Source organism: Phalacrocorax aristotelis, chromosome 3 (assembly GCF_949628215.1).
Source record: "Phalacrocorax aristotelis chromosome 3, bGulAri2.1, whole genome shotgun sequence".
Taxonomy (NCBI): Eukaryota; Metazoa; Chordata; class Aves; order Suliformes; family Phalacrocoracidae; genus Phalacrocorax; species Phalacrocorax aristotelis.
This window is the reverse complement of record NC_134278.1, coordinates 117,474,922-117,497,216: the sequence shown is the minus strand read 5'-3', so window position 1 is coordinate 117,497,216 and position 22,295 is coordinate 117,474,922. Positions and strand designations below refer to the sequence as shown.

At 39.5% G+C, this 22,295-nt stretch overlaps 2 protein-coding genes across 9 annotated transcripts in view; one reads left to right on the top strand and one right to left on the bottom strand.

The window, feature by feature from the left end:
* HEATR5B (HEAT repeat containing 5B) overlaps positions 1 to 16,285 on the bottom strand; it is a 56,725-nt gene extending 40,440 nt beyond the window's left edge. Inside the window, exons 1-14 of one of the 3 annotated variants that reach the window (XM_075089282.1) lie at positions 16,264 to 16,285; positions 13,587 to 13,755; positions 12,824 to 13,035; positions 11,055 to 11,163; positions 9,818 to 9,967; positions 9,167 to 9,338; positions 8,194 to 8,351; positions 6,931 to 7,180; positions 5,194 to 5,349; positions 3,525 to 3,775; positions 2,962 to 3,073; positions 1,616 to 1,768; positions 1,227 to 1,326; positions 509 to 618 (exon numbers count right to left, since the gene is read on the bottom strand). In XM_075089282.1, the coding sequence (XP_074945383.1) occupies positions 509 to 618; positions 1,227 to 1,326; positions 1,616 to 1,768; positions 2,962 to 3,073; positions 3,525 to 3,775; positions 5,194 to 5,349; positions 6,931 to 7,180; positions 8,194 to 8,351; positions 9,167 to 9,338; positions 9,818 to 9,967; positions 11,055 to 11,163; positions 12,824 to 13,035; positions 13,587 to 13,712 (2,059 nt within the window). In that variant the 5' untranslated portion in view covers positions 13,713 to 13,755; positions 16,264 to 16,285. Of the gene's footprint in view, positions 1 to 508; positions 619 to 1,226; positions 1,327 to 1,615; positions 1,769 to 2,961; positions 3,074 to 3,524; positions 3,776 to 5,193; positions 5,350 to 6,930; positions 7,181 to 8,193; positions 8,352 to 9,166; positions 9,339 to 9,817; positions 9,968 to 11,054; positions 11,164 to 12,823; positions 13,036 to 13,586; positions 13,756 to 15,919; positions 16,162 to 16,263 lie in introns of those variants that run through there. The other 2 variants (XM_075089281.1, XM_075089279.1) reach the window with 2 other exon arrangements.
* GPATCH11 (G-patch domain containing 11) lies at positions 16,213 to 22,230 on the top strand. Of its 6 annotated transcripts, none has more exons than XM_075089297.1 (9): positions 16,213 to 16,342; positions 16,643 to 16,775; positions 16,857 to 17,083; positions 17,957 to 17,998; positions 18,078 to 18,198; positions 18,932 to 19,022; positions 20,139 to 20,243; positions 20,987 to 21,068; positions 21,604 to 22,230. In XM_075089297.1, exons 2-9 carry the CDS (start codon positions 16,729 to 16,731, stop codon positions 21,657 to 21,659), a joined length of 771 nt encoding a protein of 256 aa, XP_074945398.1. In that variant the 5' UTR covers positions 16,213 to 16,342; positions 16,643 to 16,728; the 3' UTR covers positions 21,660 to 22,230. The 6 variants fall into 6 exon arrangements, with proteins under 6 accessions (XP_074945398.1, XP_074945399.1, XP_074945400.1 ...); XM_075089298.1 differs by having other exon boundaries at positions 16,337 to 16,355; XM_075089299.1 differs by lacking the exon at positions 16,213 to 16,342 and having other exon boundaries at positions 16,495 to 16,775; positions 20,953 to 21,068.
* The last annotated feature ends 65 nt before the right edge of the window (positions 22,231 to 22,295 follow it).

The window sequence follows — 22,295 nt, the reverse complement described above, 5'->3', positions numbered from 1 at the left end:
CTCAGATCCTGTCAGATCATGTGACAGTGCCTGGCAATTTAATAATAATAGCCTAAATCTGTCCAATAGATCAAATAAGGTGAAAAAAAAAAAAGGACGATGGGGGAGGAGGATGACAAGCGAAAAAAGAAAAAAAAAAAAAAAACCACAAAACTAAATCTTCTCTCTGCCCTTTGAGTATATCACAAAATAATGCTCTCTATCTTTCAAGTAACAGTGACACAGAACACCTAAACTGAATATCAGACCATGATCTGCATATCTCTCAGTCCTATAAACAGGACTGTAACTTCTTTACTGTGTTACTCTAATATTTTGCAATATTTATACTCTGTAGCTATACTGTCAAGACAACATACAGAAGATTAGGAACACAGTAGAAGACTTTTGGAGATTCCTAGTATTCTATTTTGCATCTAATATCTGCTTCAAAGGCAAACACCAAAAACACATCAAAAGGTGTAAGTAGAATTTTTACTTTAATAAAAATCGTTCAAAATGCGTGTACCTTCATATGTCTTTGGAGGTAACAAAGCCAATATATCATAAAGTCTTAAACGGACCATTGCTGCACTGGCTTTGAGATGAGCTCCATGGGCTTTAATTACTGATGGAATGCTATAGAATCAAAAGAGAAAAAGACACAACCAGAAATACTGCAAGTTACTGAAAACAGTATTTTCAGATTTCTTTTAACAGGGTATGGCACTAGCTAAGCCAAGAAAACAGTGTTCAGAGAACTACTCTGAGCAACATTACTCAATTATCAGTACATTTTCAGAGGTAATCGTACACAGCAACATTTTTTTAAAAAAAATGAACCCAAAACTGTGTTTTTTCTTTTAGTCTGTAAAACATTTAAAATGTTTTCATTAGTACATTTTATAAGAGGATAATTTATTGATTAACATCTAGTATATCGGTATCTTAGTTATCTTGTTTCTTGCACAAGGATAAGCAAACCATGAATTCAAAAGCTCACTGAACTGGAAATCCAAAACACAGTTAACAACAGTTACCATGGTAGGCGGTTCAGCACAGGCTATGCAATGATACACTTTTACAAAGCTAATGACCATAAACACAATGCTCATATAAGCTTTTTCAACAGGGACAAACAGCAACATCGCAGTTACTACGTCAGATTACGAATGAAAACAAATTAGTTCTAGTATTTCAGGTCTGGGAAAAGACAAAAGAGAACAAAGCAAAAACTGCCTACTTACTGTGACATCATTGTCATGGCACATTCTATGGGTGTCATCAATTTCCTGATCACATCCTCAGTAAGGAGCTCAGGACAGTGAGCAACAAAACTTCTCATAGCTAGTAACAAAATAGTTTAAATTAAAATTTTACTGAAACAAACAAATATAAAAGCATGAGCGTGATACAGATCCTAAGAGAATATCAAAAAAGCAGCAACTAAAAATGTTTAATCAAAGACTTTGTGACATGTTCATAAAACTATATGCCAAAACCAGGTCACATTAAGATATGTCAGATTTTCATCAGTCATTTTCAAAGAGCAGGGAAGTAATAGTTCTCTCTGTAATACTTGGGATCATGTTTTGGTTTACCACCCACTTGTAATCTCAACATTTGAAATTCATACCGCATAGAGCTCCAGCACGGCCTTCCAGTGTTACTTGCCAGGTGAAAGAATCTCCTCTTGCCTTCTCTGCTTCCAACTCCTTCAGAGAACGCGGAAACACGTTTCGCCACAGCAGCAACATCTTAGGCAGATGATACCGAACAACAGAAGGACCTATGCAAAAAAATAAAGCAACAGTATAATAAAAACTTGTATTGAACTGTGAAAAATCTTCTATGATGGCTTTTGCTCTTCAAGCTATTTTTCTCTTACTTCACTTTTCCTTTTCTCCCTACTTGAACAATGAAAAACAAAGGGAATTCTTTCCTGATTCTACGCTGAAAGTATGGCAAATAAATAGTATGGGTAAGTCTGTTTGTTGATATCAATACTAAAAATAGGAAATAGGCAATTCTATAGATTGTCATGTAACAGGTAACCACTGCCAACTGGTTTTTTACTATCTTTTTATTCTGACTTCTGATTTGTTTATATGACTATTTTGAAGGCAAGCTCTTTAGCCTAGCCTAACTTATTCATAAAATGAGCACAAAAATAATTGACAGTTACTGATTATGTAACTAGTTTAAGAGTCAAGTTTATAGAAAACTTCTGAAAAAGCTCCAGAAGATCCAGTGCAAGAGTATTAAAAATATATTGGAGAAGGACAACCAAAATAGGGCTACACTGTTCTAAAAACATGACAATAAGCTGACAAAAAAGAGAGACAATTTAGACAAGCAAGATGAAACACAAAATGGTATTTTCTGAGAGATCAAAATACTGCAGAAATCATCAGATCATATTTTCCAGCATAAAAACCCCAAACAAAAAAACTCCACTATTGCTGCAAAATTCAAGAGTATATTTATAACCTCTCAAAACATAGCTTCTAACGTTTCTGTGATGGCAGATATGAACATGAGGCTGGCTTTTTCAAAAAACAACTGAGTGGCTCTTAAACTGGTAACACTTCTCATCAGTACAGTCGCCTATCCAGAGGCACACATGCAACTTCTTGGAATATGTATTATGTTCTATTTACAGTCCACTTCTTCTGCACCACGGTATTAAGGAAGGAAGACTACAGAATGACGCAAGGTTGGGTTTCTAAAAAGAGAGCAGAATTTTTTTTTAGGTATGACACCTTCTACTATCCTTCAGCTTACATAAACATTAATATTTCACTTCTCCCCAGCACAAACAACACTGCTGAAATAAATGCACTAACACTCGGTTTCCCTTGGTATAAACACTCTTGTGCTAGATACTGGACTGATTATGCGTAGATACCATTTGCCACAGCAGATAATCAGAAATGCTGGACAAGCATTAAAATAAAACAAAAAGCAACCATTTTTACAAACCTAAAGTCATAAGTGCTCCAAGTAAAAGCCATCCAGCTTGAGTCCGCTGCAAGGAGAGTCTGCTGTTTTGTGCAGCAGTTCGTAACAGATCCTCAGCAATACTGACCACCATCTGCACCAATTACAAAAACCAATGGATTTTAAAAATATAAATTAAGCCACTGCATGCTACTGTTACACATCCACCCTTGCAGACTATATATAAAGATGTTCTCAAATAATTTAAATTGACCTTCCATAAAGAATGAATGCAGATTACATTTCATGCAGATGATTAGTGTTTTGCATATGACAATACAGACAGTAATATTCTTCAGCAATTATTCATCAATATGCCAAACAAGAATGCACATTTGAAAGAGAGAGAGGAAAAACGCTGGTAAATATCATAACTGAAATACTACAAACACATGCTCTAGCCGTTGCTCTCTTGCTAGGCACAAATTCAACTTCAATAATGCTTTAACTTGTTACCGTCTCACACGTTTTGTAAAGCTATTACTTCTAGACAAAAAGGTATCATTTAGCATGCTCACTCACAGATGGAACACTTATTATCTCACCTTTCCTTTGGCGTGAGGAATACCTAAGGGACACTGATGCACACCACCTAACAAAGCAGCCATTGCAAAACTGTAGCCACTAACAGCTTCAGGAGAGGTCTTCAGATTGTTGAGTCTTTCTGCACACCTATCTAAAAATGGAGTCAACTGAAAAGGCAATGCCACAGCTACACACCGCAAGCACCATGCAGCAGCAAGTCGAGCAGCCATGCTGGGATGAAGAAGAACTGAAGTTACTGTCTCCAATAGACCTACAGAAAAGATAGTTTACAGTCTTAAAGTTATGATGTGCTTTTTAATATACATAGACAAGTAAAATGAATCAATACTAGACAGGCAACATGAAAGTTAAGGAAGTCAGAATTACAGTACTTGAATTTTATTACTTTGTCTTTTTCTTTAAGGAAATACAGAAGCATTATTAGCATATGCTGCTCTATACCAGGTTTTACCAGCAAAGCTGGAGCTGCCAGAGCCATAGCACTGACTTCTACTACTTGAACAACTAAAAAGAGGCAGTAACCTTATATAAGGGAATTGGCACTGGATGAGATGATTCCTACAATCTGCCCATCATTTACACAGATTGCCAATAACAGAGCAACAGTTCTTTGGTTTTGCTTCATGTTGTAGACAAGCACATGCTACAGATGTCACCGACTGCTGTTCTCCCCTTTTGACACACTGCTCTCTCCCCTGCACCAAGTTACCACCCTTCTACGCTTTCCAAACCTCCATGCCTAGCTAATCCTGCTTCCTAACTCTGAGCTCTTCAGTCCAATCTGTCTCCACACCAACACTTTCGTTAGTCCAGATCTCTAACTTTGCAAACTCCTACTTCAAAGCCCCCACTGCTGCCTTATCTCTTGGTTTCTCTGTAGCTAGTGAAGAGCTTCTACCTGCTCACTTCATAGCAGCTAGCAGAAATAGCACTGAGACACAGTCCCCTCTGTTCTGATGGGGCTCAGCAGCCAGAAGGAGTAAATATGAGCACAATCTTCCCCACCCCATAGCTGGAGCAAAATCAGTATGAGAAGAATGTCATATGCATCAAGACAACAATCTATATCATGAAACGTCTAAAGGAGCTTGCACTTCCATTGGAAAAAACACAGGCATCCACAAACTGAAAGAACTTAAAACTGCAACACCACAGCATAAATGTGGATTTTCATGTTAAAACAAACAAGAAGAAAATCCCACAAACCCTGGTCAACTTAAGCCAAATAACTAGCTTTTTAAAATGGGACTGTATATAGCTTCATCTCAACAAAATACTCTTAGCGTTCCCACAGAAAGTTGATATCCAAAGGCAATACAGCTTTCCAGGAGCAAATATTTCAAGCCTTATAGAGCAAAACAATGTATCTCCTATAAAACCATTAATCTGAAACAAATCAGTTCTAAAAATTACAAGTTTGCAACCTTACTCACCCTTTAAAAGAGCTTCAGGCAGGCTTTGATCAAAATAGCTGCTTAATACTTTGTCAAACTTTAGTTCAAGTTAGGGTACTAAACAGAATGAGCTGGACAAACTTAGCTACCTGGAGTATGACAGGGAGTGCCAGTTTCATCAATTTATGTCTTACACATTCATTTATTGTTTAGCTAGATGTAATGATATTTCATATTCATTGCTTAAATGTCTCATTTAAATTTATTTGCATACCAATAGAGGGTTCTTGAATAAGAGGAGATGCAGTGGCATTCAGACTCTGAACCAGACTACCCAGCTCCTGGAGGGCACACACCATTACATGCTGGCTTGCAGCTACATCAGCAGCTCCTGATTTATTTTCAGTGTTAGCATCATTCACAACTGCTTCTGCAAAAATAAAAAAATTTAAAAAGTATGTTGCTTAACTACCATCTGTATCACACCTGAATACATATAGGATAGGAAGAGACAATTTAGTTTTGATATCAACCCTATATTAAAACAACACCACAAGTTTGGTCATAGTGTGAACTCGCAAACCAAACACATTCTGAGGAGAAATAGTTTTACAGCTATTAGCCAAACACAATCATCCAAAGACCATGAAAAACAGATGCCCATAGTTACTATGGATGGCAGTGCACTAAGAGGTAGGATTAGTAGTATAACACAGCATGTGTGTATTGTATCTATACACAGTAACTAAAAGTATAATCTTGACATATCTAGGCTATGCATACCAATTTTCAGGTATATATATGGAATAGAACTAAAATAACACAAAAAACCCAAAGACAACAAAACACAACACTCCAGACCTTTAGTAAGTAATTAATCACAACCTCTAATCATCTTAAAGTTATCCAATTAAGTTCCCAGATCCCACTGTTGGTTCTGTTCTACACAATATCCCAGACACAGCAACAGTCATTTCAAAGAAAAGGGACTTTAATATCAGCTTAATGTTTATACGTCTACTACAGTGCAAATTTAGAAAATCATCCCCCTTATATGAAGAGAAGCAATTCATTATCAAATAAAAATCCTTCCGAGTTATCATCAAATTCATCAGAAATGCTCAAAAAATGAAACAGTTGTTCTGATCATCCAAATACATGATGGAATTTCCTGCAGCTTTGACAAGGTGGCAGGAGGAGGAACTTCTGCAACTGTTTCTTCTCAGAAGTAGCATTTCCAATAGACCTATTTTCCTAGAAGTAATACTTACTGTAATCAGAACCTTATTAAGGTTCCATACCTACCCGATCAAAACACACCCACCCTATCAAAAAATAGTTATGATAAGAACCTACAAAAGTTTCAAAATCAATTCCATTTCCATATGTTAAACATTACTTCAAACTCAAATTAGATAGCAGCAGAAAAGGAGAAGAAACAGATGTTTGGTAAATGCATTGTTGTGCAATTCCAGCTTTCTCAATCTCCAGCTCGAATTAACTCATTTCATGAGAAAGAAATGCCTACACAATTTTGTCAGTGCTCTTAGTGATTACATATTCTGCAAAGTTATGCAAAGGGGCCACATTATCTTCTCTAATTCCAGTTTTCAGATTACATCTTTATGCATCACCTATAAAATCCAACCGGATATTGGTATGGATATTAGTGGTGGATACACAAGGACCTACAAGATCTTCAACACTGGTAGTAAAGAACTCTGTGCAACTTTCAATACAACCTATCCCAAGATAGACTGCAAATACACTTTCCCCCCCACTTCCATTCTAAGCAAACACAATGTCAAAAGCCATCACAGAATAACAAGCCAGTTGTACACAATCATTTCTCAAGTAGAACCTTTTGGATATCATATTTCAAACAGAAAGCTAAAGTCTCTTTTACCATAACAACAAAATTACCCCTCACAGTAGAAGAAAGCTGAAAAACGGCTGACCCAGTATGACAGTAACTTTCAACTGGTCTCAAATAAAGAAAAATAGTTCTCACCCACTGCCTTCATTTGTTTACCAATGGCTTGACATATATCTTTGGCAGCAGCAATCTGTGCTTTCTCCCCAAGTAAGCTGCCCACAGTTGCTCTCAGGATAAAGGACACGCATCTTCGAGAGTAAACTGCCTCCACATGGGTCTGGGTTGCACGAGGGTGGGAGACCAGATCAAGTACATGCGACAAAAATGTAGCAAAGTTGCGCTCCAACCACTGACCTCCTAATGTTGTAACAAAAACAACGTAGGCCTGCAAATTCAGAAGTTACATACAGATCCGATTAAAACAAACAAAAGACTATCTTCAGTCACCAAAGACTAAAGACTACAGCTATACTTATGCATAAATGCAGTAGAGCAACACTAATTGAAGCTAAGAAGGATCAATCAATCCATTAGGCAGGTCTTTGTCGTTGAAGCTAAACTGTTTCCAGTGCCAAGAGTAGCTCCTATACCACTACATACACTGTGAAGTGCAAAATACTCTTTGGATGACAGCAAGAAAACCCGGTCCATTGATCTAAATAAGTCTCTTTAAAAATTTTAAGCATATAGTGTCAATAACATCAGCAACTTGAATGTGTTCTAATTCAGAATGAAGACCGGGCATTTTCACCAAGTTCACCCAAAAAAGGCTGAGAAAAATAAAACGGTTTCACAAAATACCCTATGATCAAAAACTCTGGATTCTGGCAAGTTACTGCAGCATATTGAAATATGTGTCAAGAGTGAGAATGCCTGCATTTGAAGAGATGTTGCTGCCACCTTTCTCTATCAGACAAGTGCAGCTTCCACATTCAGCAGATTTCACCTTCTCAAGACAGACATATGGAAAGAAGAAATATAGTTTAACAAATTACGGCTGCAAACTTTACCCAGCACCTGAAAAGAGAGCCAGCACACATGAAAGGACAACAGTGTGTCCTCTCTAAAAAGAAATAAAATTTAAATATGGAGCCAAAGTCTTTAACATACTAAATTGTAAAATATTTTTGCAAGTTAATCCCACCTAATATACACTGATCAAATAAGCTTTCCTTGGCACATATTTTAATCTACTGTTACTGCACATCAATAATAAAAGCAAGTAGCTTAGGTGAATGACACCACATGTGCCTCTTAGAAAACAGACTTAGTCAAACTAGACTTGTAAGTTAACCTCTATACAAATACAGAAGTGTGTATTTTTCCTAGTAAAAGGGTTAGTTATGTATATATATGTTACCTTATTAAAAAAAAAAAAAATTACAGTTCATGACAAACCTGGGTAACACCAACTCGCACTTCCCTATTAACAGATCCTCCTACTTTTAACATCTCTCCACCACTCTTTAGGAAACCAGATCCTCCTCTCAGAAATCCTGTGGCCATAAGCTCCAAGACCTCCTCAAGCGTGGCTCTCTTCACATTCTGCCGCATCACTTTTGCAAAAAGAAGAGTAATCATTTAATCCCAAAGTTCCAACTGATACAAGCAATGATCTTGACATGATTTAGCAATTCAAAACTGTCTTGCAAAGATCTAGCCAGCATCTCAGATAACAGCTTGTTTTCATGCTTAAAAAATAAGCTACTTTTCCCAGCTGATTTTTGACAGTTTGTTCTCTCTTTCTTTGTATGACTACAACAGAAATTCTACGCTCTACTTTTTTTAGCTTAGAGTTTATAAAACCAAACAATCCACATACATTGTTGTTCCGGTAGATGGAAGCTTGTATTGTGCAACACTATCATGTAACATGGGCAGCGAAGCTGGTGAAGGGCCTAGAGCACAAGCCTTATGAGGTGCGGCTCAGGGAACTTGGTTTGTTTAGCCTGGAGAAGAGGAGGCTGAGGGGAGACCTTACGGCTCTCTACAACTACCTGAAAGGACATTGTCATGAGGTGGGGGTTGGTCTCTTCTCCCTAGTAACAAGCAACAGGACAAGAGAAAACAGCCTCAAATTGCACCAGGGGAGGTTTAGGTTGGATATTAGGAAAAAATTCTCCACCAAAGGGCTTGTCAAGCATTGGAACAGGCTGCCCAGGGACGTGGTTGAGCCACCATGCCTGGAGGTATTTAAAAGACTTGTAGATGTGGTGCTTAGGGACGTGGTTTAGTGGTGGACTTGACAGTGCTAGGTTAACGGTTGGACTTGATGCTTTTAAAGGTCTTTTCCAACCTAAACAATTTGATGATCCTGTGGTACTGAAGGTGCAGTTTTCCACTTGGAAATAGAATCCAGAAGAACTTGTACCTGTTGCTTGTTTTGGTATCAGTGCTGTAGCCATGACCATCCCCAAAAGCTTTGACACTGCAACTCGCACACCATAGTTTGAGTTTTCCAGAGCTTTAAAGCACAGCGTTGCAATGTTCTCTAGTTCAGCTGTCCACATAAACACTGCTTCATTCTGTAATTCCAGCAGACACTGTAGGAAAAAAAAGACTTTCTGACCACCAACAGAGGCCATGCCTACCTTTTAGATAAGTACCAGTGTAACTGTCAGGTTTATGCAGCAAATATTTTAATATTAATATATTAAGAAATTATTTTCCCCCCCTCACACTCTCCCATTTATCCAATAACTTAGCTGAGTAAACAAACAGAAGACTCATGGAATAGGATAATACATAAATACAAATTGAAAGAGGAAAGCACAACAATAGAAAAATGTTACCAAAAACCTCCCCCACTGAGGCTGACAGCCAATATATTCTATGTCATATTTGTTTACAAAGTAGGGAAGACAGTATTACAGTACTTCCATTTACACTAAGTAAGTCAAATGTCTGAACCTTCAGTATAAACTAGTAAGGACTTACCTTGCCCAAGTAATTATCAAAGCAACTGCAGGTACTTCACAATCACAGCACAACAATTTTTAGGGCTGGTGAGAAACACACCTACCTTAGCCACTGCACATCGTACAGCCATAGATCTGTCCGTCAACAGAGATCTGGCATTCTTATAAATATCACGGTGACAAGAAGCTGCTGCTCCCCCAAGTCCATTTAGGACTTTCTGTAAACTCATCAGAATTTCACTGCGGCCCTGAGACTGCACATACACAGAGACAAAAAAAACAACAAACAAACCACATTTATGCAAAAATGTAGACACAGCACTTATATCAAGAACCAGGTGTATAATTCTGCATTTTCCTGCTTCTGTGCAGGCATGTTTTTGGAAACACTGATAACAGAGTTCACTGAAGTCATATACAGCCAATGCCTAGCTAGTTTTAGATAGCAGTAAGCACTATACACAGCTTTACTAAAACTGCCTCAGTTGTCACATAAATTAAGATGAACCCAGGCAATCCAACAATTTGGTCCTAGACAAGATGCTTCTGTCCTGCCCCATCATTTATCTGCTGCAGCCCCGCGGAAAAAGAAAAAAACCCAGCTGATATGAGAGAACAGGAAGTCCAAGTAGTCAACAGCTTTCTACTATAACTGCACACAGCCAGGTACTTACAAGCTGGAGCGCACATATAAAAAAAAAACAAACAAAAAGGCACACCACACAGGTACAACACCACAGCCAAAGAAAACAGCTGCCAAGATCCACACAACCAGTGCTCCTGCCACCTTGTAACAGATTTCAACAAAAAAAAAACCCAAACCACCACCACAACAACAACAAAAAAAAACACCACAAGCAAAACCCCAACAGACCTATTTGCATCAAATCAGACCCACTGACAGCCCAGGAAATATTCTCTCAATATTATGGCACACACTCTCTTTTCAGGGCACAATGTACCCTGCTCACATGCAGAGTAACATCTTGGTTGCAAAACTTAAGTTTTTATTATTCATTTTTATACAACTGTATGTTTATTCAGGACACACAAGCAGAAATCCTAATGCAGTAGTTAGAAATGGTATACATAACCATTTTGCAATGTTAATTACTGATGCCGCTATGAAGCAGTTACTATAATATTCACACGACAAGACTCTAAACTCTCTGCAGTAAAAAAATATATGCACATGTTTAACTTGATACTATCTACAGAAGCGATTTGCACTTCTCTGTGTATAAGGCAAACAATCCAGGTATTTTGGCAAACACCTTTAGAGGAAGCAGTTTCAGTTTAAACAGTACCAAGACCACATATATAAAATAATCTGAAATGTACCTCTGCGCTTTTCAGAGACTTTAAAAGATTATTCACTGTTTCTGGAAAAGAACTGCCCAGCATTCTGCCCATTTTTTCATAAAATGCTCCAACACAGGCCACGGCAGCCCTATGAAAAAAAGACATTAATCAGTGTAGCCTTTTTCTGGATCTACACGCAGACAAATACTTAAACAGCAATGTACATTTTAATCATCACTAATGAATAAAAATCTGTTTATTATCCACTAGTTATACTGACTGTTTAACACCGTGCATTTAAATCACTTCTGTTTACAAAAAAAAAGTAACAGAAAAGTTACATTCCGGTTGTTTGAAGCTAGTATTTGAACGTGTATTATTTACAGGATCTACACATAGAGTGAAAAATTCTGGAGAAGATGAGTATATGCTGAAATCTCAGCAAGATTAGGACTTTGTGTTTCAATAAACTGCCCCTCTACCAAGCACCTGCAAGATAACCCCCACCCTTTAATATACCTTGACACGTTTTTGTAGATACTGAATGATAGGGATTTTTCAAGCCTAAGAACTTAATATGCATAAATTATTGCATAACACAATAAAATTTATAGGTGCTGTAAAAATCACTGGATCTATAAACAGTTATATATGCATTTTTTCTTGCCCTGCCATTTGAGATTAGGAACATTTTGAGTAACACCACACTGCAGTTACACACACAAATTGTTCCAGGACAGAAGCAGCTCCTGAAAACATGCACTTTCTCATCACAAAGGAACAAGGCTTTTTTCCAAACCTGAAATTCTCAGATAAATTACTTTTTAGCAAAGCTATTTGTTACAAACTCAATAAAGCCTACCCCTTAATGGTCCTGTCTCCTACACAATTCTTCTACACAAACATCAAAAACTTAAGTTTGAAATCATATAGTAAAAAAACCTTCTGGGCTACCACTTTAGTGGGTAGCGTAAGTTTCAGAGCATGTTATAGTACAAAACCCTTCCCGCTTGTAGGAGTTCCTCTCAGAGATGCAACAGCTTCAAATAGAAGGAGGACAGTATCTGCCCAAAAGGTGACTATTTCACATTTTATTGTTAAATCCTATTGTTACAATAATGTCTAAAGGCAAACCCAAATTAGGGTTGACTAGACATTGTGAACATATGAAGCTGTACATGTGGGAAAGTACTAAAACCAGTTTCAGCAGAAGCTGTTTGTGGCATTAACCAAACTCCTACCAGTGAGACTGCTCCTATAAGCAAAGATGAACTGGATCACACACATGCGCACACGCACATCCAAGTACACAGAGTCTGTTTGAAAGACTTGAGCAGTCTATCACAGCAGGGGAATATAAGCAATGTTTGATGGCAGGAGGGGGAAAACTTCAACATCTGGTTACAGTTCTCTGGGCATGGATAATGCTCGTTTGACAATCTGCAGGTTCCATCTTAAATGGAGTACCTGAGCACAACCAGCAATAATCCCACTGGTGTAATTCCTTCATCGCATTTCTTCATCAACTGGTATCCTCTCCATGATACAAGCATGAGAAGAAACATGAGACAGCCCCTTGCCTAGAGAAAAGCATCTCACAGATAGCCATGTACGTGTCACCTCTGAGTCCTGCCCTCCACTATCTCAATGCTGCTCTGTTTGTGCTATATCAAGCATATGTGAACTCCAAGTAAGTATGCAGAGTATAAGTAAACAGAACACGCACATATACAGGCCGATTCTTCTGTAATATCCAGGACCACTTTTCTTAAAAATCATTCCCCTTCCCCTTATAATATTAAACATACAGTTTTGTGGGCAGGTAGGCTGCAGTATCATCTTTGCTCTTGATGATGTCGTTACACTTGTCAAGCGTCTGAAAAACAGTAAACGTGTCTCCAATGCTGTAGAGAGCAGCAAGATTTTTTGCTAGTAGTTTTCGTGTAGGCGGCCCAGGGGAACTGCTGATGAGTCCTGTTAGCTGTTCTACAAGTTTCTTCTGTTTTTCCTTAACATCTGTCTGTTAATGGACCAGAAATAAATATAACCACAAGTCATTTAATCCTGTGTATTGCCTCCAACACCCAGAAAAACCTACAAGGGATTGAATTAAATCTTATACCACTCCCACTTGTATGTAATTCAGCAAATTGCTTGTCTCAGAGATTTGAGATACATTTAGTAATAGCAAAGACAGATCCTAAATGCTCAGAATTAGCTGTTACCCTATTTAATTTTTACTTTTTTAAAATACTTACTAAAAATACGGTAATACCTGCTGCGAACACCTTTTAACCCCCTTTACCATCAAGAATCCCTACTCTGGGAGGGAAGGTTTTGCCTTCCAAATATTGACAACAATGAAGAACTCAAACCAAGCCACGTGGCATATAACAGAGAGTCATACTGACTGTCTATAATTAAACACTTAGAAGTTACAAACTAATAAAGAGGCTCTTCAGGCTGAATCTGAAATCATAACAGTTATCACCCAGCCATTATCTGTTAACTTTCTCTACCATAAAATTAATACAAAAGTTTTAGAAAGAAGGAAAAAACCCATTATATTACCTTGTTAGCAGCTACCAGCACTTTATCCAAAAATCTTAACCACTCAAAGATAAAGACTGGTCTCTTTGCTTCTGTGATTTGAGCTAATGCTTCCTCGTTCAGTAACAAACTATGAGCCAGCTCCATAACTGGTTAAATTCTGGTTTTATTGTAAATTTGTGTAGCAACTCTAAAATAAAAATGTAAATATTAGTACAAAATGTCGTACAACAGTAAAAAGCTTTGAAAATCAAATGAAAATATGAAGACGAAACCTATAGATTACTATACCATGGTTCTAGACCGCTTAGACTTGCCTTACTAAGCAGTCCCACACAAAAATAATTCACATGCTTACAACTGAGTACATCTATTAGTATGACAGGGAACAGAGTTGTTAATCATAAACAGAGCACCTACAGGCAATTTTGGGCTGCTAACTCTTAGTGGAAAAAAAATATACTGAAGTCCCTGTTTAAAGAAAAAAAAACCCACACAGAAAAAAAGAGGTAAAGGGGTCACCTCACTGATTCTTCTTACATGAAACAGAATAACAATTGTCTCTAATCAAGACCCTTTACCACACTCCTGAAGCTTGGGCATATACCTGGCTACCTTCGCAACACCTTCAACAGATAGGGTGAGGAGATGAGCCTATCACAAGTAGGAATTTCCACCCATCACAAATTTGAGACAGACGGAAACAGTGGCAGCATTTGGCATCACTGACCTAAGACCTCCCAGATCCCACTAGCCTTGCTTTAAGTGCAGGACAAATAAGCCCTCTGAAACCCAGCAAGCCTTACACGCGACAACCTGGGATACAAGCAGCAGCCAAATGACTGCAAGTCTCCCCAGCAGGCAAAATACTACAGATGAAACACTAGAGATCCTGCTCAGACAGAGAGTGGGGAGTAGCAACAAAAGCACGCTACCAGTGTAAGCAAATGCTCTGCAGACAACTTAACCTTAGCAAACCATATTTAAACAAAGTGTAGCTGTTTAAAGTAGAACATATAGAAAATACAAAACTTACCTAAAAATCACAAAATAAGTCAACCATCTTCAGCAAAAAGAAACCCAGGAAGCAAAAAAACCCAACCCCAAAGCCTAAATGCAGTGATGCTGAAACCAGGATCTCAGGCAAAACAGAAAAAGCAAAGCAACTATGGAGTATTATGAAAGACATTATCTTTTGACAGCTGCACCGTTCCACTTGTGCTCTCAAGTGCTCACAGCTGCTTCGTCATTCGTGGTCTGAATGCAACAAATTCTTAAAGTCAAATGAAGTGATTTAAATAGTTTTTTGTAAAACAGTCCCCAGATTAGACAGCAGTAAAGGGTCATATTAATACTGCAACTGTATTATGCTTCTAAATTCACCTTAATGATTTGGTGTTGATGAAGCTAAAGCATCAGAATGTCTGTAATACTAAGCCTGTTCCCTGCTCTTTGGTACTTTGCATTATAAAATTTTTCACTGCATACATTTCCAGTGACAGACCAGCAAAGGTGGAAAAGCCACATATGGAAGCACATACAGCCCTCCCCTGACACCTCCGAAGACATCTTCTGGATTTTTTTTTTTTTTTTTTGGTTAAGTTATAAAGACTTGAGGAGGTATTGCTTGTCAATAATGCACAGACACATCGCCTCAAAACACCTTCACCTGAGAGCAGAGAGGAACGCGATGAATGACAGCACTGGGATTCTTTGGATGTCATCCCAGAGATCTACACTGCTCGTCACACCCGCGCAGCACAGGAGTACCATATGACAGCAGAGCTCATTACTCCTTTTCCTCCCCAGATAAAAGTTTTAATTTTCCCCTAGCCTTTAGAGCCATGAAGCCCTTACACGCCTTCCACATACTCCCTTACCCCTTTGTCTAAATTTAGGAAACACAAGCTCTGAGGTATCAAATCTGCACCTATATTCACCTGTGCTGCTAAAGCACAACGGATCCTTTCTACTCTCTGGCTATATTTCTATAGCCTAAATCAACTGTTTAGATCTTCATCATGCGTGGACTTCAGCAGATTAACTGAGAAAGCTTAAAAAGGAGCAAGTTTAGGAGAAGTTACATCCCCCTCAAGAACCGCATCAGGTGAAAAGGATTTTGTGCCTCGGTCCTTCTGCCTGTATCGGTATAAGCTGCAGCCCCTCTCCCGGTGCATCTCGTCTGGTTCAAAAATCCCTCAGGAAATAACTCCTCGAGACCGCATTACAGAGCTAGCTGTACACTGCTTCCTCGGTAAGGGAATAACGCCAAAATCCAGCCAGAAGCGTACTATCTTCCATACACACCCCCCTCGCCATGTCCGCACACACGCCGGCCCGCCCCGCAGACCCACCGGCCCTCTCCGCCGCAGACCGCCGGACCGGGCCGACCCCGCCGCCATTAACGGTCACGGCGCGCGCGTTACGCTCCTACCGCGCGGCGGCCGCGTCCCGTCACCTCTGGGCAGCGCGATGCGTGACAGCGACCCCGGGGACGTGGTCACGGACACGCGCGGGCACGCTCCACAGCCCACGCCCCCCGTCCCGCCCGCCGCGGGGCCATCACCGGCGGCCTCGGCGGCTGCAGCCCCCACCGTGTTCTTGGCCAAGCTGCCGGGGAGGGCACCGGCGGGGCGGGGTGACAGAAGCGGCTTTGCCCCCAGGCCCGGCGCCGGCCCCGGCCCCGGCCCCGACACACCTCGGCAGCGGGGAGGAACCTGCGGCCGCGCAGCAGGAAGAGGCGGTCGCGCGCAGGCGCCGCGAGCGGGCCGGGGCCGGTGAGCGCGCGGGGTCCGCCAGCAGTCCCCCCCTCCCCCCATCCCTACCCCCCCGCCCCGCCGCGGCAGCGGGGGGAGGCTTGCGGGGGCGTCGGTGCTCGGCGGAGGCCAGGAATACGCGCTGTGGGCGCTGTGTGCCCCGGGAGGGGGAGGGGCAGAGGGAGGGAAGGGGCGGCCCGGCCCGGGTGCCCCCGGTTCCCGTGTTCCCACCCGTCGGTGCCGTACCCCGTCAGCCTCCGGCCGCGTACCGAGCGCGGCAGACCTGAGCGGCAAGTTTTTAATGCGGGTTCTGCGTTTCAGGTAATCTGCAGAGAAACAAAATGCGTGATAAAGCGTGTTGGCGGTGTGCATAGGAAAAGGATCGGACCAGGGCATGCGTGCTGAACATGGAGGAAGACGAAGAGGAAGACTATATGTCCGATTTGTTTATTAAGTAAGTAGGTGGCTCTTCCGTCTTAAGTGATTGTAAGCACGTTAAAAAATTCTAATTTTTACTGGAATTATTAACTCTTAGACAGGATGTAAGACCAGGCTTGCCCATGGTGAGGCGGATGAAGGAAGCTATTCAGAAGGAAGAAAAGCAAAAAGAAGCCAACGAGAAGAACAGACAAAAGAGTATAAAAGAAGAAGAAAAAGAGAGACGTGACTTGGTACTGAAAAGTGCACTAGGCAACGAGAACAGAGGCTTTGCTTTGCTCCAGAAGATGGGCTACAAGAGCGGCCAGGCCCTTGGCAAAAGCGGTATGCTTGTCACTGTCTGGAAGCGTGTGGCTATATTCATGTGTGCCTTTATATTTTACAGACTGTAGCTGCCACTTCATTTGTAGTTACGGTCAATAAATGCCTCTTTGAAAGCCCTAGCGTTACTGAACTGTGAACATGTGGCAGAACAAAACATAAGAGCAAATCTGTAAAAAACTAAGTAGAAGTGGTAAGGACTATCAAGAGATATGAGGGAAGCAGCAGTACTTGCTGCTCAGTAAATGCCCTTCCGTGTGTGCATGTCTACAGGAATGGCATTAAGGATGTTTTGGTGGTCTTGCAAAGCTAATAGTGTTCCAAAAAGTCAACCTGTCTTTGAATTTATAGTTGGACTCTGAAGAATAAATTGTGCATGCTGGTCTGCCCTTGTGATGCCTTAATAGGTGAAGCAAAATCAGTAAAACAAAGCATTAATAACTGCTGTGCCAGTCAGCATGTCTAGCAGAAAATCAGCAGATGAACTGGCCCAGACAGATCCTTTTATATTTCATCTTTGTCAAGTTGTGAGATTCTAGATTGAAAATTGCTACAGAAGGCTGTAACAAAGCAGTCTTCCTCACAGGTATGTTATACTGTCAACACCATTTTCTTTCAGTTGGGTAGTGTCCTGAAAAAAGTATATAGCAGTCCAGCAGACAAGCTAAAAAAAAAGAGGAAGTTCCAGTTCAGCTGGGTCATTTTTTAATGCACTAAATGTACATTGATTTGGGATTTTTCACCTTCCAAGTAACAAAATCACAATAAAATGCGCATATTTAATGGCAAAAGTAGCTTACCTACTTGAATATACTGCACAAATCATAGTTTGAGAAGGACCTTATTTCTTAAATGGATGTATTTTTTCCCTCACAGGAGAAGGCATTGTTGAACCTATTCCTCTGAACATAAAAACAGGTTTGTGATACTTCCTAATTTACTTAGTTGGGTATCAGAGCTTCTCAACTGCTTACAGTCATCTTTTGAACTTACATAGGCAGAAGTGGGCTTGGTCATGAGGAATTAAAAAAGCGGAAAGCTGAAGAAAAACTGGAAAACTACAGACAAAAACTCCGTATGAAAAAGCAAGCAAACGAAGAAGCTGCAGATCAGTTCAGGTAAAATGACGTAACTCATGTTCCAAGCAATGTCTTAACAACAATTCTTTTTATGCTTTAAATTTGGTTATTCTTTTACTGTGTTAGTATTTTTGAATGTTTTGAATGACAGGTAAGAGTTGAAATAGAGTAATTGTTTCTCAGTTCTAAAGCAAATGCAATGCTAAAAGCAAACGTAATACTAAAAGTGTGGGCTGCATCTTTTTGTAAATGTTAATAATGTGAACAACATACATAGTAGGTTTTCTCAAGTCATTTTCAACTTTTTAAATCAGAGAACCATGTCATCTTTCTTCATATAAAATCCACGGATAATCCTGAGCAATGTTGCTACAATGGTTTTAAAAATTAGGGTAAATTTGTTCAGGCTTTATTGTTTTTATTTTCTTCTGATTTGCTTGTTATATGTAGAGAAGGAAAGCCTAGGGAAGGCTGTATCTTTTGCAAATGTTTAGTGAACCACTTTTTTTTCATGTCTTATGAAAACCTGGTGAAGAAACAGTGTTTGGTGTAGTGTGATCAAAAAAGCACCATCTTGAAGATATAATTCCTAAGAAATACATGTGCGCTCCCACAGAAACAATGTCAGAAGGCCTTCTTAACTTCACCCTTGTCCTGGTCAGAGAGAATTAGTAGCGCTAGAATCTTAGATTTTCTGTTTCAGAAAAGCTATCAACTGTAATGCATCTGTTTGTACACCTGCTTATTTTAGCTATCTACTTTTTCTTAACAGAATAAGAGTCAAAAACAAACAAGAAGAACGTAAAATGGAAGGGGACCTCCGAAAAAGCCAGAGGGCCTGCCAGCAATTAGATATGCAAAAAGTGAGACCTATATTTTTTGGGGGTGGAAGGAAGGCTTATGGGTTAGAGAGACAGGCTATAAACAAATTAGTGGTTCAGTTCTTGGAAGTACTCTAAAACTGTGGGATAACTAGCTGGAAGTCTCTATGTTTTGCAATACCTCAGTCCTCTTAAAATATTTCAAAGTGTATGTTTGCACCATTAAGATATTTGAAGGTGTCCGCCTCATCGGCGCTCACCTGGTTTTGTTCCTGCATTCTTGAGGTTACTTTTGAGCTGTTTGCGTATCTTCCAGTAGCCGAAGTCAGGCGGTCCTAAATGACGGTGCTGTTTGCCTCACTGAGGGAGCATCATCATCAGAAAATGGTTGACACTGGAAGGGACTCTGGAGGTCATCTTGTACAACCCCCCTGCTCAAGCAGGGACACCTAAAGCAGGTTGTCCAGGACCCTGTCCAGACAGCTCTTGAGTATCTCCAAGGATGGGGATCATCACTGAGGGAATCAGCAGGTTCACCAAAAAAGCATTTAAACAAAAAGCCAACCCGAACCTTCCACCTGCAAGGAATAACATGGGTAATAGCAGTGAACTACTATAAATTTTTGCCACTTGAAAACTTCCAAGGTTTTTTTTTGCTATTAACCTTTTAGAGGTTAATACTGCTCCACGAGTTCTGCTGAGATTGTGTGATATTCCTTCATCTGCTTCAAAGTTGGCTGAATTAGTTTAGATCACCTTCTTTTGACCCTTCTTCCTTTGACTTTGCCTGAGGTGGGCTAAGGAGCACTGTAGGATCTCTTGATAAAAGAACTTGGGGCAGCATGTCTTCAACTGATAAAAAAGGGTATCTGTTCACAACCTTGGTGTGAGATTATGTTGCTGAGTAGCATTACACATACTGAACATAGAATAGAACTTAATATTGGCATGCATTCACTTGTTCTAAAAAAAGTGAATCATCCTTCTTGTGGAGCACTATACTTAGTTTGCCACTACAGCTTTAGTAATTCTTGGTTATACTGTACATAGAAGTTTTAAAACCTAACATCTCACCTAGTAGAAATCGGTTTTATCCAGCATCTTACAAGAAAACCTACAAAGGCAGATAATCTTCATTTTAATCCTTCATTATTTAAGGATATTGATGTTCCCAAGGAGGCTTGGTATTGGCTAGAACCTGAAGAGGAAAACGAAGAAGATGAGGAAGACAAGGAAGATGAATGCACAAGCTCAGACTTAAGTGTAAGTTCCACAACTAAATTAATGGCTTGTTTCAGAATTAAAGTATGTATGTGTACACGGATACATGTATAAAGGATGTATGTATACATGTCGTATTCCAAGCTGTAGTGAATGGCCTCTTTGCAGTGATTTTTATAGCAGTTAAACAATAAACGGATTGCTCATCTGTTTTGAAGCTGATCTTTGGAAGAAGTATTCTAAAAATTAAATTCTAAACATTTTTGTGTCTTAGCTGAGATATGCAAGACCACCTATATGATCAAAGTTATTTGCTTTTCAGTTTTAATTTTGGATGCCTCATCTTAGGCTGAATTTTAGAATCACTAAGTAAGTTCTGAAAATGCTTTACAGATGGACTTGGTAATGGTCTCTGGAAATTCATGTTTTCTGAGGATTACACAGCTGATGTTGGCCTTATGTGTTTGACTTGCAGAGATTAGGTGTGAAAAATTCCACCAAAAAAAACCCATATACTTGAAATAAGGTAGCTAGGTAATATTTTTAGCTTTTTCTTCAGTGCAGGTTTCTTAGCTGGAAGGATGAGCAAGCAACAGCCATTAACTTTCCAGAGATCATGAACCCCTGTGCTACAAATTTGGGAAACTTTATGCCTTACTGAGCTACAGTATTGTGTAGCTTTTCCATAGCAAAAGGTTAAACAATCTATTTTAGCAAAGCTAGTAGCTCAAACTGTTCTATGTCACGTCAGCCCCAGATCACTCCATACCTGTACACATCTCCAGGTATCAGAAAAGCTACACATCCTGACTGCCTATTTGAGAGAGCACCACTTTTATTGCATTTGGTGTGGAACAACGTATGAAGGTGAGAGTAAACCTGTCTTGTGTTTTACTTTGCTTATGCAGCTAGACTCAAATAGTACAATATATCCTTTTTGTTTCTCTTACTGAAGTCTTTTAAATCTACATAGCAAACTTTTCTTCTAGGCTGCTGGTTTTTGCACAAAGTTTTGCACGTTTCGATTATAAGCCAATTTTTCGGTGTTTACATGCATGGAAAAAAGAAAAAAATCCCAACCAACCGTACTGGCGTTTATTTGAATTGGTATTCATATTATTTTTGTTTTGAGAAAACAAAATTCAGATATTAACACTAGTACCATAAAAAGCTGCAAAAGCTTGCAGGTTTCTCCGAAACACTTAGAACACTATCCAGTTCCACTGCACCAAAGAGGGTAGAACTTGTGTTCACTGTTTTAAAATGAAGTTTGGAATTAATAACTTGCAAACTTCCTTGAATTCTATTTAATCTGCTTTACATGGATTGTTCAAATAATTAGAGCAGTTCTCTCCCCCTCCCCGAGCTGGAGTTACTCACTTTTTCTCTGCTTATCCTGCAGATGCTGAAGATCTATCTTCAAACTGCCCTGGAGACAGTGCTGCAGCTCATGACTGAAGCCTGGCTAAAGGAGGAGTCCTACATAACTATGTATAGTTCATAATATCTTTTAGAGGGTTTGGAGCTGTGCCATCCTGAAGAATTCACACCAAAGTATGCAGAACAATATTTATATTGACAGGTTAAACTCACCTGTCTGAAGCATCTTATGGATTTTCTGCTCAATGCACAATTTAACAGGACTTAAAACTTTGTATTTATAATGGAACTATGATAACTGAGAGGCAGGTTAAGCCTTCCACAGTCTTTGGTTATGCCCTGTCCAAATGAACAAGATCAGCTGATAATAAAATTCAGTTTTGAGTAAGGGAATAAATATTGGCTAGTTACTCTGTTGTATAATGTGTTAGGGATTTTTTCATCTTTACAGAGATGACTAAACATCAGACTTCTTTTTCCTTACTATCTTAGACCTGCTGGGGAAAAAAAAAGCTTGTGAAACATTACACCGTTGTTATTTAAACCAATATTCTGTTGTATATAAAGCTGCGTGTTTTGCATAACTAAATAGAACCAGGTCATATTGTTGATTTATTTTTATATAGAAAAACCCTTCATAGACCTTTTATTTTTAGGGAACAGCAGTTGCTACTGTACACAGTCACTATTAGAAATGTACTGCTGAAGTATACA

Bases quoted from the DNA above. Each gene is read 5' to 3' on its own strand.
- GPATCH11 (XM_075089297.1), top strand. From the start codon at position 16,729: ATGGAGGAAGACGAAGAGGAAGACTATATGTCCGATTTGTTTATTAA. The intron at 17,084-17,956 runs GTATGCTTGTCA...TTTCCCTCACAG, and splicing joins CCAGGCCCTTGGCAAAAGCG to GAGAAGGCATTGTTGAACCT. The intron at 17,999-18,077 runs GTTTGTGATACT...GAACTTACATAG, and splicing joins TCCTCTGAACATAAAAACAG to GCAGAAGTGGGCTTGGTCAT.